Genomic DNA, 14105 nt, shown 5'->3' on the forward strand with positions numbered 1-14105 from the left:
GGTGCTGCTGCCGGCCGCCACTTGAATATTCGCATCAGTCGGATCACCGAATTGTTTCCCTGATAAATTACCTGACCAGGCCTCATTTAGGTCTAGAATCCCAATTACTATTTTTTCATTTTCTGAATATTTTGTTTGCTTGTTCGGGCCACCCCCTGTTCCACTTCGAAGGACCGCATGCATTTAGCTTATCCTAAGAATTTTGGATTTGGCTTGGCTCGTCGGTAAGTAATTTTTGACTATGTTTGGATTGGTTTCCATAAAAGCTACCAGCAAATCCAACTGCTTAGCATTAGTTGTAGGCCTAGAAATAACTTATTTTTGTTTTTCAGTTTTATTTATTATTTACTTACATTTTTTTGCTCACTTAACAAAACAAAAACAAAAAAATAAATGACATTTGACAACTACCACCAAAACGAAAGCTGGAACGAGAGCTGAAGGCACTCGTAAATAAAAATACGAGTATCGTCATTTTTAAAAATTGAAATACTATGCCCTGGATGCCAGAAAACAACTAATGAACACTGCATTCGTTCTTAATTCCTTAAAGTCAATTAAACCTATGAAATACTCCTCCATATTCACGGACCATAAAGAACACTCCTACGAAATAAAACGAGTAATTTTATTTTGCACACATATATGTATTGTTATACAATAAAAGTTTATTGATTTATTGTTGATATAATAAAGATATTAATACATTGAATATTTTTTGAGTGATGATTTTTTAAGAGTTACATCAATACAATATTTTTAAGTTTGCATTAAAATTTGAGACCATTATACATTTTAGATTTTATAAAGAATCATAATAATAATAATAATAAAATGTTTCTTTGTATATTCAATCCAGTTAAAAAAAGTAAAATATAGTTATTAAATTTAACAGGAACAAAAAAAGTTTCTACGAAATAATAAATGATAATTTTGCCTCGATGTGTCTTTTTTTTCCAGTACGACTCCTGGGACTGTGATTTTTTCTTATCTAACCGTTTTTAATTTTTGATCTCATCAAACTTCTTTTATTTTTTTAAAATAAACTTAAGGATAAAGTATATAAGTTTATATATGTGATATATTTAGTATATAAGTATAATATTTATTTTTTTAGGTGAAATTGTTTTTCTTTTCGAGACAAAGAGAACTTATTCAAAAAAAATAAAACAAAAAATTCGAAAATAAATCAAAAAACTAAATTAATGAATATTCTTCGAAATGGTGATTTTTGTTGTTGTTGTTGTTATTTAATGTTTGTCATTCTTTATCTCGTCCACCTATAGGTGCATGTGTGAATATTGTTGTTGTTGTTGTTATTTTTACACCTGTTCTCCTGCTACATCCTTTTCCATTGTTTTGTTTTTTTTTTTTTGACCACCGACTCAATACATACAGACATTAGAATAAACCAAAACTAATACGCATCTGTTTGTCTAATTACACATCAACCAGCGCCGCTCGAAGCCCACTTCTTCTGAGGTCGCCGACTATAGCATGACTTCATTCGAAAATCGAAAGCTACACATTCTCTCTCCCTGAGAGAGTTTATATTTTTTTTTGTTTTTAAACAGAGAGACAGAGAGTGCGGCATGCCGCGAGTTATGATTTGAGTAATTATTTTAATTTAATTTTGCTTTTGCCTTTTGTTTAAAACAAAAAAAAAAGAATATGTTTTTTTTCTGTTTGTTTGTTTTGTGTGTTGTTTAATGGTTGGTTTTTGTTGTTGTTGTTGTTGTTTTACATGCGCACGCGACGCGGCGTACAAACAAGAAATACTAAGAAACAGCTTTGTTGCCGTTTTGTTTATATAGGGGACGGGCCTACGACTACGAGTTTCATCTAAAACACCAAACACTAAGGACTCTACGAACTAACACGTAATATATTTGAAAGATAATTTTGAAGAAAAGGGGAATAATGTTGCTGCAGCAATTGCCAATTATAATGGATGCATTAATGGTTGCAATTGTTGTTGTGGTTCTGTTGTTATTGGTGGTGGTGCTGGGGACCACTGGTCACCAGAGGTTCATTGGAAGAGCATAACCTTGTTTGGACACATAGATGTTACGGTCCGAATACGAGGATGCATTTCCAATTGGCTTGTGTGCCGAAACAATTTCATTGTTTTTCTTATTTTTGGTGTTGAATGATGTGACAGTTTCTGACTTGCCATTTATAGTGCGCGTTGTTGTTGTAGTGGTATTACCCTCCGAGTCCTGGGTTACTTTAGTGGTCTCATAGGAGCCATCAGGCTTGCGTATAGTCTGCGTCATTACACTCTGACGAAACATTTTCGGGCCCTAAAATGAAACATGAAACCATGTTTAAAATTGAATAAAACTGCAAAGCAAAAGCTATTTGAACTTACTTGATAGACCCCCTCGAAAACGCCCCCAAACGGTGTTTTTATAGGCGGAGCGATCATATCGGGACCTCTTTTAGCCGGTGGACGTGACTCATCGTCTAATAAAGTGCCATGAATACGCCCCAGTATGGTTTCCTCGTCCGTTAACTTCTTCTTGGGTTGTATCATTTTAGTGCGATTATCATTTCGGGGCAGGATGTTGCCCATTTCAGGAGCTACCCGTTGCAACAAAGAGTGTAATTGATTTGGATAGATTCTGAAAATTAAAAGAAATTACAAATATTTAAGCATTTGTTCTTCTTTTCTAAATTTGTATTTAAATTTCTACTTACTCTCCATCCAAATCAGTATCAAACATATTCTTCTGCTTTTCAAATTCCTTGATGAAATTTCCCTCAAATCCAGGTTTCAAATACTCTTCCTTTAGGTCCTTGTCAAATTTAGGAGGATTCTCTAAAGGAAAAAAATATACACAGAAATTTAGAAAAAATCCGAGGCAAATTTATTTTGATATTATAATTTGAAATGTATAAACAAATGTTCTTAGTTTTTTTATTATGCCTTTTCTTTGAGTGCAAAACTGAAAAAAAGGTATGTATGAAGAAAAGATATAGCTCAAGAACGATTCAACTCATTAAATAATGAGCTGTTCACCTAGGGGGGAGTCTGTGTGGCAGAAAATTGGAAGAAATTCGTTTTATTTTATTATAAGGTTTCCACTTTGAAATTAAGTATGTACAAGCGAAAACGAAACTAAATCTGCATCACAACTTTTGTAGTCAGTTTTAATATTTTTAACAAGCTGTTCGGTTTCTAAGCTTTCCATTATCGTAAATGGCAAACATTGGCAAGTTAAAGCAACATACATTTTTTTATTTGCAATCAACAGCATTCTTTGAACGTAAATTTAGACCAAGTGACTATAGCTTATAGTTAAATAAATTAAAACTTTGATCAGCTGTTACTGGGCATTTTCCGAAGACTTAAGGGACTTGAACTTAAAGCAAACTATAATTTTTTTTATTTTATACATAATTCCATTTAATGTTTTGTGAATCAAAAGTAAATTTGAAAAGGAAAAAGTAATATTTTTTTACAATACAAAATACAAGTCGTGTCGTGATGGAGTTTTAGCTTGCCTAAAGGGTGTTTTGTAAAAAATAATATTTTTGGTAGTTTTTGCACGATTTTGTCAGATTTTTTTGACAGCTTAATTCTCTGCTCTGAGCTTAGAACTAAAAATGACTTATTACAAGCCAAGTTTTTGGCATTTTTTTTTTTCAAGCAGACAAACTATCAACTTGTACTACCTTGATGTCCCTTATATCTCCTGAAACTGTTCATTCAATTAGTATTGGGCAGGTTCAGCTGACATAATGGACTTGAAAGTAAGGCAATAGCATCTGATAGCTGTCAAAAAATTAAAGCAACTTTATTGGGAAGTTGACTTTAAAGTTAGGCAAGAAAAATCTCCCTACATATCAAGTCAAGTCAACTTATGTCAAAATAACAATTGATCATGTTTTTTCATTCAACCGAAAGCTGAACTTTATTACTCTATGATTTATTTATTTTCTGCACACCTTCATTTAATGCTTTCTGTTAAAAGCTTTATTGTAAATTTGGAAAAGAAATAAGTAATATTTCTTTACAATACCGGCATAATCCTCATTCAAACCCTCCAAGTGGGTGCCAGGCGGGCAATGATTAGTAGTCTTGTGCGTTTTGGCAGGATGGTGATTAGCTAAGGTTGAGTTGGGTCGCCGAATTGTTGTAACTCGTAAATAGTGCAACGTTCGGAAACCCAATTTAACCACAGTTTAGAGGTTCCTTATTTCAGTGGTGGTGTGAGCGTACTGTGTACTAAAACAGTGCCGAAGAATGAAAGGCTGGGGGATAAACCAGCCACTAACGAGCTCTTTCGGACGCTGTGGCAAGGTCCGTCATATTTCTGCCTTACCCCGGCAAGCGGCTCTTTCCGCATTACTCGTTGGAACAAAATGAAAAAATCAATCAGAAAAATAGTTAAACAACAAAAATGGGGCCATGGCAGCCAATGCCGTCACATCTCCTGTCGACCCAACTCAGGGGTCTGAACGGGTTGACAACCCTGTAGTTGCCACTAGTAGCGGGAGTCTTTCTCCCTCTACTAACCGCAAGCTTTACTTGAAGTAATTACCCGTCAGTGGAACAGCTGTGACGCTCGGCTGTCCCAAAGGATTCCTTGCCGGCCAAGAGCACGTATAATGGTCCCGACTCTACACAACTGCCCAGATATGATCATGAAATTGATCAAAGCAAGTAATCCAAACCTGCCTACGCACGACTGGAAAGTCCCAAAGGTTGAGAAGGAGACAGTGGGTTACTATAGATCAATAGGGAATCCCTCAACTGGCCGCAGACAAAGTATAAGCTCTACAATTGGAGTAATAACAGGTCACTGCCTCATAGGAGGGACATGCTCTGAGGGGTCTACACAAATGACTTCTGTAAAAGCTGCATGGACGAGGAGGAAGAGGAAACAGTCCAACACCTTCTATGTACATGTCCAGCACTCTCTATTAGAAGGAATAACTTTCTCGGTAATCCCTTCTTCGATAACACCAGTGAATTGGCAACGATTGACACAAAACGTCTCTCTAACTTTATTAAAAGTACAAAATGGTTTCTTTAAGTTCATTACTCTCCCATGAGTAACCTCATTAGTGGTATTACAATGGACCCTTGAGGTCTAGGGGAGTCAATGACATCTGGACAGCCTCTCCAACCTAACCTAACCTAACCTTACAATACAAAATACAAATCGTGATGGACTTGTAGCTTGACTGAGGAGTTTTCTGTAGACAATAATGATTTTGGTAGTTTTTGTACTATGAGCTTCAAGTAGAGGTTTTTGAAGTAAAGTTCTGAATTTGAAATGTATGACACTTACAAAACTAACTGATTGCCTTGGTCAAAATTTACGCTCAAAAAATGAAGTTGACTGCAAATGATCCCCTTATGTTATTTCTTACTTTTCCTCAGAAATCTCAAAACAGAAATTGTATGATTCGATTTTTTAAGAATTCTCAACCAAATTATTGGTTTAAATTTTAATGTTAAAAAAAATAATATCAAATTTCGGTCCATGAAATGCAAGTGATTGATAATTTTAAATAATCCTGCATTTTCACTTAAGTATTCAAAGTTTAAAAAGTTTTTTTCTTTTGCTAACAGCTTTTATTTGCAAAATCATTCATACATCATACACGTACATCATTCTTGAAAAGAAAACAATATTGAAGTAAAATTTCTTTTTTCTATTGTCTGAAGGAGTAGGAGCAAGTTTTCTGCTTCATTCAAAATCAATAAAATTCAAGTAAAAATAGAATGACCTTTTTAAGAAACAAATCTAAATTCTATATGCGTCACGGCAAGTTATAAATTATACTACTATTTAATGTTTTTATAACCTAATAAAGATTATCTTTCCTTTTTAGTTGTAAATTGTGCATGTGTTCATGTGCTTCGTCAAAGTTATATTATTTGTATTAATGGCGTTCAAACTAGTTTAATGCAATGTCCAGTTTCTGAAAAAGGCAATAAACTTCACACATTATGTATGGCTCCGATAACACCCATAATATGGACGTTCCACAATAATATTGATAAGCTAAAGAAGGTTCAGAGAACAGCTTGCGTGGGCACCACAGGGGCCATGCGTACTTGCCCAACGGACGCCTTAAACGTTATTTTGGATCTTCTACCAATCGACCTTTTTATTAAATACATAGTTTCCTGCAGCGCTATTAGGCTGTAGGAATCAAACAGCATGTTGTCAAAACCTTATGGTCACAGCATCAGATATTATATCGGTAGACACTGACTACTGCACTCCTACTTTGAGCCTTAGTAAGGGTTTTAAGGTTATTTTCCCATCCAGAGAAGATTGGGAAGATGACATCGTGTCGATAGGTTTCGACACAACCATCTTTACTCACGGCTCAAAGATGGAGTGCGGAGTTGGTTCTGGGATCTTTTCTGAGTCCCTAAATGTGGCCAAATCCTTTAGGCTTCCTGACTTTGCTAGCGTTTTTCAGGCTGAACTGCTGGCAATAAGGAGGCATGTAAGATGCTTACATGCTATCTCAGTCAGGCAGCTATCAAAGCCATTAACTCGGCCATATCCTCATCTAAATTGGTCCAGCAATGTCGCGATAAGCTTGCGAGCCTGAATATTAACCTCGGTGTCACCCTAATCTGGGTTCCGGGCCATAGTGGTATCGTTGGAAATGAACGGGCTGACGAGCTAGCCAGGCAAGGATCGGCCCCTCATAGCTCACTTGCGGAAATGGTTAACATTCCTCTTGGTGCTATGAAGGGTAAAATCTTTTCTATCTACCAAACTGAATCAAACCGAAGGTGGAGCAATTTACCCAACTGCATTATATCTATTAAGATATGGCCCACCTATAATAAATCCCGTACAAACGATCTTCTATGCAGGCCAAGGCAAGATATAGCCAGGATAGTTGCAGTTTGTACCGGACATTGGTCTATAGAACTTCATGGAGAGAAGTTGGGTATCTCTTACAACACATTTTGCCGTAGCTGTATTGACCAAAGAGAAAGTGAAAAGATAATCCATTTCCTCTGCAAATGTCCTGCTTTGGCAAACACTAGAATGAAATACTTTGTAAAAGCATTTTTTCACGAACTTGATGAGCTATCTAAGACAAAGATTAGAGACCTAATCTTTTTTCTCAATACAACAAAATTGCTCTAAGATAATCGCTATGAAGCTTCTCTATAAATCTATCCCTTTCAATCAAAGGTCAAACGAGTTTTTGGTATCAAAACGGCGCACTACAGCGCTAATTGGATCTCAGGCTAGGTTGCCTTGAGATCGCCATTTCTACCTACCTACCTAGATGATACTGCGAACCTCTTAAGGAAGCAAATTGAATTGCAAACAAATTTTTATTCAAAAACATGGAAGTATGACGAGGAACAAATAAAACTAACTTAAGATATTGCTGTAAACATAAAAAGAATGTACAGACGAATAGACAGACTGTGCCACATGAAAAAACAAAAATTGAAGAAACACGAAGACAACAAAATACAAAAAGATCTTCGAACGGAACAGGAGAAGCTAAATCGCCACAACCTGCATTAGTTTATGATTTTAAAAAAAAACGAATTTGATCTTTAAAAAAAAGTTTCTGTTGCCATTCTGTGAAGCTTTAAAATAAGTTAAGATTTAAAATTCTGTAGACTGGGAAAGTATTTTTTTATTTTCAATACAATTTCTTTTATTCGGGTAATCTGCACAAAAGGCAATGCTGATTTCGAAAATGAAAATGAAAGCGGCAAATGAGGCAATGCCTTTTTGAATTCCATTCGGATTTTGTGATGTAAACTTTTCGTACTTCGTAGCATAGATTTTGTTCGGAGTGCTCTTGTACTTTTGAATTTAAAAATCTGTTCTTAAAAACGTACGTGGTCTGCATGTATTTAAAAATACAAAAACTTGGAAAAAAAATTGTTAAGAGAATTTGAATTAACTTTTAAAGAAGATTTTACATATTATGTAACCAGTGAGAAGCGTGCTTTTGAACAACTTCTGTCTAATGTTTGTCACATTAATCGAAAAGAAAAGATCCTATGATGAGAAAACAGTAATCCGCCTATCATCGCTTATAGTTAAATTTAAGATTTTTGGCCAGAGCTAAAGCTACGCAGGTTTAAACTTGTTGACAACTATTTTTCCGCTTGGAATTGATTGGAAACAAACGAGACTTCTGACTGCTTTGCACTTTCTTAAGCTCTTTCCGGTAATATGCTCAGAAATAATTTATCATTTTGAAAGCTGTCTCACTGTCGGCATTTGTATATTTGTATGTACATTCTTATAATAAACGGTTGTATCCTGAATTTTTCATAATCCTGTTGCTCTAAACAGGACTTTTTACATTCCAAAGAGTCGGATATACCCTGGATTCTACTTTCAAATCGTACTACGTGTGAAAGTAGAATCGAATGCGGGTTATACCAACTTGTTTTCAAACAAATTTCTACTTTCGAACGAGTATCGAGTTGTTTGACAGTTTTAAAAACACAAAAAAAAAATAAAACATCATATTTTTGGACAAGAATAATTATTTCAAAAATTGACACCGTTGGAATTTAGTTTAGTTTGCAAGGAAATGAAGTACGGTACGAGCAAATTGAACGCAGGAGAATAAGAGCTCCAAAATAATGGAGCTGACGCTGCGTCAGAAAAGGCATTCTTAATGATTTATGTTCTTACTAAACACCATATCATCCGACATGACTGCTCGAAGAAGACTAAATGCTGTTTCGATTATGATTAAATTGTCAGCAGCATTGAAGTTTTTGGGAACAGGAGGCTACAAAAACCAAATCGGTGGTGACAAGAACGCTGGACTTGCACAGCAAACCGTGTCAAAAATACTTGACAAGGTTTTGAATTCAATCGAAAGAGTCATTAGCCCGCTGATGATGAGTTTCAAAATGTATGAGGAAGAGAAACGAAAGTCCAAACACTATTTTTGGTAAAAATCACGAATTCCCGGTTTAATTGGGGTGGTAGATGGACCTCATATTCAACATTTTACTTACACTTTTGATGTAGAGTGATTATTTTCGATTTTGCCTTGTTTCGAATTCTACTTTCGAGTTACGTAGTTCCTCGGTTATTCGAAAGTTCTAACAATGTAGTTGGCACTACTAGTTCTATTCGATTCTCGTTGTGTTGAAAGTAGTGAAATAGATACATAGGACCATTTTTTCGATTTCGAGCGATTTCATTGTAGAATCGAATTACATAGTAGGGCCCCTGTATATCTTCAGAAATTCTTAACAATATTTTTTGTTTATCAAAACCAAAAAAATGTTTACTCCAGAACCTTTTTTTTCCAATGAGCCGTTGTACATATTTTCATACTAAAATCACAAAGATGTCTGCACAAGTTGGCAAACCTGAGCAAATATCAAAATTATTTTGATTTTTACACCGCACAATCAACCCCATTCACAACACAAAGTCCAATTCTCGCAGTTATTTTATGACGAGAATAACCGGCGTTAGTGTTTTGAATTTCAAAACTTCGAGAACAAACAAACAAACAAACGTCTTATCCCTGCATACAAACATAGGTCTTTTTTTCTTACCAGACAAAGTCGGAACAGACAAAAAGATTTTAATTTTGTATTGTCCTTTTCTCATTTTTAAGAAAACATATATTGTTCGTATTTTCCGAATGTGTAGAAAAAAATTTCGACTTTATTAACGAATTAATACAAAGAAGATACCTTCCCGATTTCTGTTAAATAGGGAATATAAAGAGTTCCTTTTTTGAAAATAAGTTTTAACCTAAATGAAACACATAAAAATGCCCCAAAAATCGTGGGATCGAAATGCAAAGGGACAACATACATGTAGCCGAGTGTCTCGGAATCAATTAAGGAACATCAAATCGCAAATTAAAGACAAACGATCGACCGTTTGTTATCCTGGGAAGCGAATAGCTTGAATTGGATAATGATTTTGGACGCAAAATCATCTTTTCTTGTGACATTTTAGTCTCGATGGCTACGATAACAAATTTTGCCACATCTGACTCGGAAACAACACACTTTATTGCCCTAAAGACAATGGATTCACAAATCACAGTTTTTTTTTCGAAAAAGAGGCTTTGCAATAATTCTTTGGTTAACAATTGGCATTACGGAGCCATGTTAGACAACTTCTTTTTTATTGATCTTGAAGCCATGGATTTGGATGGACTCTGGTTTTTGGCAATATCAACTGGTCGCTACAGCGGTGTAATTTGTTAAATTTTGGTTTGTGGGTGTTTGTGAACGATTGTTTCTAATAATCCGGATACCATTCAAGCATTTAAGGCCAATATTATATAAGTTATTCGAGCGGTAGTACCCGTAGTGCGTAGGACTGTCACGCCGGAGGTCTTAAGGTCGATCTCGGATTGTGCCTTTTAAAGATTTTTTTCACCTGTACTGTCTCTTGTGAGAATTCCTCCAAAAGTAATTCTTGTCATGAAAAGTGCTTTATTAAACTATCCGTTCGGTCCCCTTTATCTCTGACAACATCACTCGCACACAGGATTGGTTGAGAACTAGGCCCTTGTTCTCAACGGACTGTTGGGCCACCTAATTTATTTTTATTTTTTTAATTTAAAAGTCCAAAACCATGAACAAAATCTTGGAAAATTTTAGTTAACTTCGATTCCAGCCGATAATATATTTGAACAACGATATGTTGCATAAATGAATGAGAATGTTTGCTCATACTCATAAAGCTATAGTTTCCAAAGGTATCAGTGGTCGAAAATATGGCTACCTTTCAGTTGTCCGTTACCAAACGATCCAAATCGGTCAATTCCACGACACGCTGTTGGCAATAATTGGGCATCGCTCAGACCACATTATGGATTTTTTTGTGTAAAAATCAGCTGATGGACCAATTCAAATTAACACAGATTTATCTCTAAAGAAGTTGCGCCAAGATGATTTATTTTATCGTAAAAATGTCTTCAGTGGAGCAGCTCATTTTTGGTTCAATGGGTTCTTCAATAAACAAAGCATATGTGTTGGTCGGTTGAAAATCCGAATTTACTTTATAAATCAACACTTCATCCACAAACAAAATAACTGTTTGATGCGGTGTATTTTTTGTCGAAGATTACGATCGTCACGTTACTGTGAATGGTCATCGTTATCACGCTTAGATAACCGATCGGAAGATATGGACATGGACTACAAGCGATTTCAACAGGATGCTACTACAAGCCACACACAAGAAATGGGCCAGTCGATTGGGGCTCCGTTTATGGGATTTAACGCCTCTAGAATATTGTATTAGGGCTGCGTTAAGTCATTGGTTTATGCCAACAAGCCGACGAGGTTTGAAGAGCTTAGAGAAAGCATTGAAAGAAAATAAAGGGCGAGTCATCGAAAATGAGGTCGAACTAATACCGATGCAATGAGCTCCATTCATAAACGTTAGGTTGTACCTTAAGTCGATATAAAATTGATACATATGTATGTCAAGTTCCTATTGGAAAACCCGATACAATACATAGACATTTAATTTTGTTCATTTTACAACTAGATCCTTTCCTAAGCCAATCTTAACCTTTTTTTTACCCCCAAATAGTACATTGGATTAATGGAGAATGATTGGACTTGAATTCACTTCATTAACTTTATTAAGAGGTTTAACCGAAAATCCGTAAATGATGGAATAGTCTAAAAAAAGCTTTTCCATGACGATGTTGAAACTGTGCATAACTGGAGTACGAACTGGTGAACCAATTCGCTTGAAATTTTGGAGTATTTTACTAATAGGATTTCCTAGAGGGTTCATTCTGAGTTCTTTAATTTGGTATACAATTGTTAAATTCTAAAAAACAATCATTCTCTCAAAAGGCTACACAAAGTATACATATCATCAAACCCTTCATTAAAATATTTGATGAAGACAGGTGCTTCATCTTTCAAAAAATAAAAAAATTTTTCTAAACAAGTTTGGGGAAAGAAAATAAGCTTCGACAGGTAGACAGACACACAGTTGGTCAAACAAATCTCAAACCGTGCCAATCTATGTAGGTAGGTAGGTATAATTGTTTGTTTTTTTTTTTTGGTTTCAACAAAATGCGCAATAGATATTTTAATGCTACACTCCCTTCCTGTCTCTGTCTCTTTAACGAACCTCTAAACACCCACCTTTGAATTGCAACCCAAGAACAAAAAATAACCAATTCCTAAAAGACAAGAACAAGCAACTCGCCCCGCAACCAAAACCAAAAACCTACCCTCGTATTGGCTAACAGCCTCCATTATCTGCTGCATTTGCTGCTCAAAGTGCTTCTGCATCTCAATTGGGTTGGTGAAGACCTCAAAGATGAACTTCCGATTATCGCCAAAGAGCTCATCGTCGGTGTCCGACTCATCGAACCAACTGGGCTTCCGGAACTCGTCTTTTTCCTCCAGCGAAGGACTGCAAGAGAATTTGTGTTAGTTTTTTTAGTTTACCCCACAAACCACCCCAAAACCCCCGTCCTTCCCCCATTTGAGGGTGTTCAATTTTTGCAATGGAAGATTTATTCTCATTTATCATCGTCGTCGTCGGTGGTCGTTTGTTGGTTGTCGATGGATCGATAAACGAGATGCTTGGTTCCACTTTTTTTTTTCTTCTCATTTGTTTGCTATGGGAACAACCGAAACCGACGACGACTGCTCGGTCTAGGTGTACTTACTTCTTGTTCTTGGGGCCGTCGGTTTTTTCTTCGGTATTATTGAACATTTTACGCAAGATATCCATTCCACTTGGACAAAAATTAACTAAATAAAAAACTTTACTCTTTCCACCGATTGGAGCTAATTAAAAACTGAATAAATTTGTTGGGGGTTTTGTTTGGAATTTTTCTCTAAATCTCTGCTGCGAATTCTGAGGATTGATTTTTTTGCTTTCTCGTCACAAAAACTTTTGCTGCCTGCTGCCGGAATTCTCTCGAAGTCGAACGAATTACGATTTTTTTTCGGGTTTCTGCATCTGCATAGAAAAACTTGAGGAAATGCGCATGTTTTGGGAAATTTTACGGTTGGCAAAACGAAAATTTTTGTTTTTGTGGTTCGTTTTGTTGTGGGAAATTTAAATTTGTGAGCAGGGTTGGTTGTGAGGTGTTTGTTTCGCTGAATGCTATCAAAACTAAAATTAAGGGTCTGTTTACTTTCCACTTGAATTATCCAGTTAGCGAATAATACTTTTCACATCTATTATTCTTATAAATTCATATTCATCCCAATTTTCCAGCGTTGCGATTATGTTGACAATTGAAGAGTGAGATAAAACTGCAAAATCGATCATTGTGTTCACCGTTGTCGGGCTTTTCGCATTATTTATGTAATAATGCATAGTGTATCGGCTCCTCAAGGTACTCGGTCAAAGTTTGAATTTCAGTGGCGGTATTAGAGTTTTTCAACATCAATTTTGATTAAAAAAGAGAAAATTAAGAACTTAAATGCATTCAGGACAAAACTTTTTACACTGTTAACTATCAGTTACCTATCTTTGCTATTGAGCTCTTCATTCACCCAACAAGTGACTTGACATATTTACTTCTAGTTGGACCTATCCAATTATTGTGAAACACAGATGAGAGTTATATCGGCTAATTGGGTTCCAGATTTGTCTAGACTAACTTTCCAATCAACGTAAGGCAACTTAATTGGAAATCAATTTTTGGCAAGTATCTAATCAGATACTAGAAACTTGCATTTCGTTCAAGTCCCTGAGGTCCTCTAAGCCTATGCATTCATTTAAAATGGTAACAGGGACGTTTTCTTCTCGAACCGAGAAACCATATGAAGAGAATACCAAATAATTGACGAGTATTTCGTGGCGCTTGAAACATGATTGGAATTGGGCAGGTTTAGACAACATAAGGGACTTCATTTGCAGTCAACTTCATCCTTTGAACTTGAATTTTGACCGAGGAAACTATTTAGTTTTCCAAGTGTCATGATTGTCAAATTCTTAACTTTACTTCACAAACCTCTACTTCAGTTTCATAGTATAAAAACTACCAAAATCATTATTGTCTACAGAACACTCCTGAGGTAAGCTACAAGGCCATGAAGATTTGTATTTTGTATTGTAAAGAAATAAATTGATAAAGAACTTTTTACACAAAACATTAAATGAAGCTGT

At 35.6% G+C, this 14105-nt stretch overlaps 1 protein-coding gene across 1 annotated transcript; it reads right to left on the reverse strand.

The window, feature by feature from the left end:
* Positions 1 to 868: 868 nt before the first annotated feature.
* LOC129950187 (uncharacterized) lies at positions 869 to 12973 on the reverse strand. The gene is made up of 5 exons (XM_056062035.1): positions 12652 to 12973; positions 12208 to 12392; positions 2701 to 2821; positions 2372 to 2624; positions 869 to 2303 (listed from the first exon to the last, which is right to left on the reverse strand). The coding sequence occupies exons 1-5, from the start codon at positions 12714 to 12716 to the stop codon at positions 2019 to 2021; spliced, it is 909 nt and encodes a 302-aa protein (XP_055918010.1). The 5' UTR covers positions 12717 to 12973; the 3' UTR covers positions 869 to 2018.
* Between the last annotated feature and the right edge of the window lie 1132 nt (positions 12974 to 14105).

This window comes from Eupeodes corollae, chromosome 3 (genome assembly GCF_945859685.1).
Source record: "Eupeodes corollae chromosome 3, idEupCoro1.1, whole genome shotgun sequence".
Taxonomy (NCBI): Eukaryota; Metazoa; Arthropoda; class Insecta; order Diptera; family Syrphidae; genus Eupeodes; species Eupeodes corollae.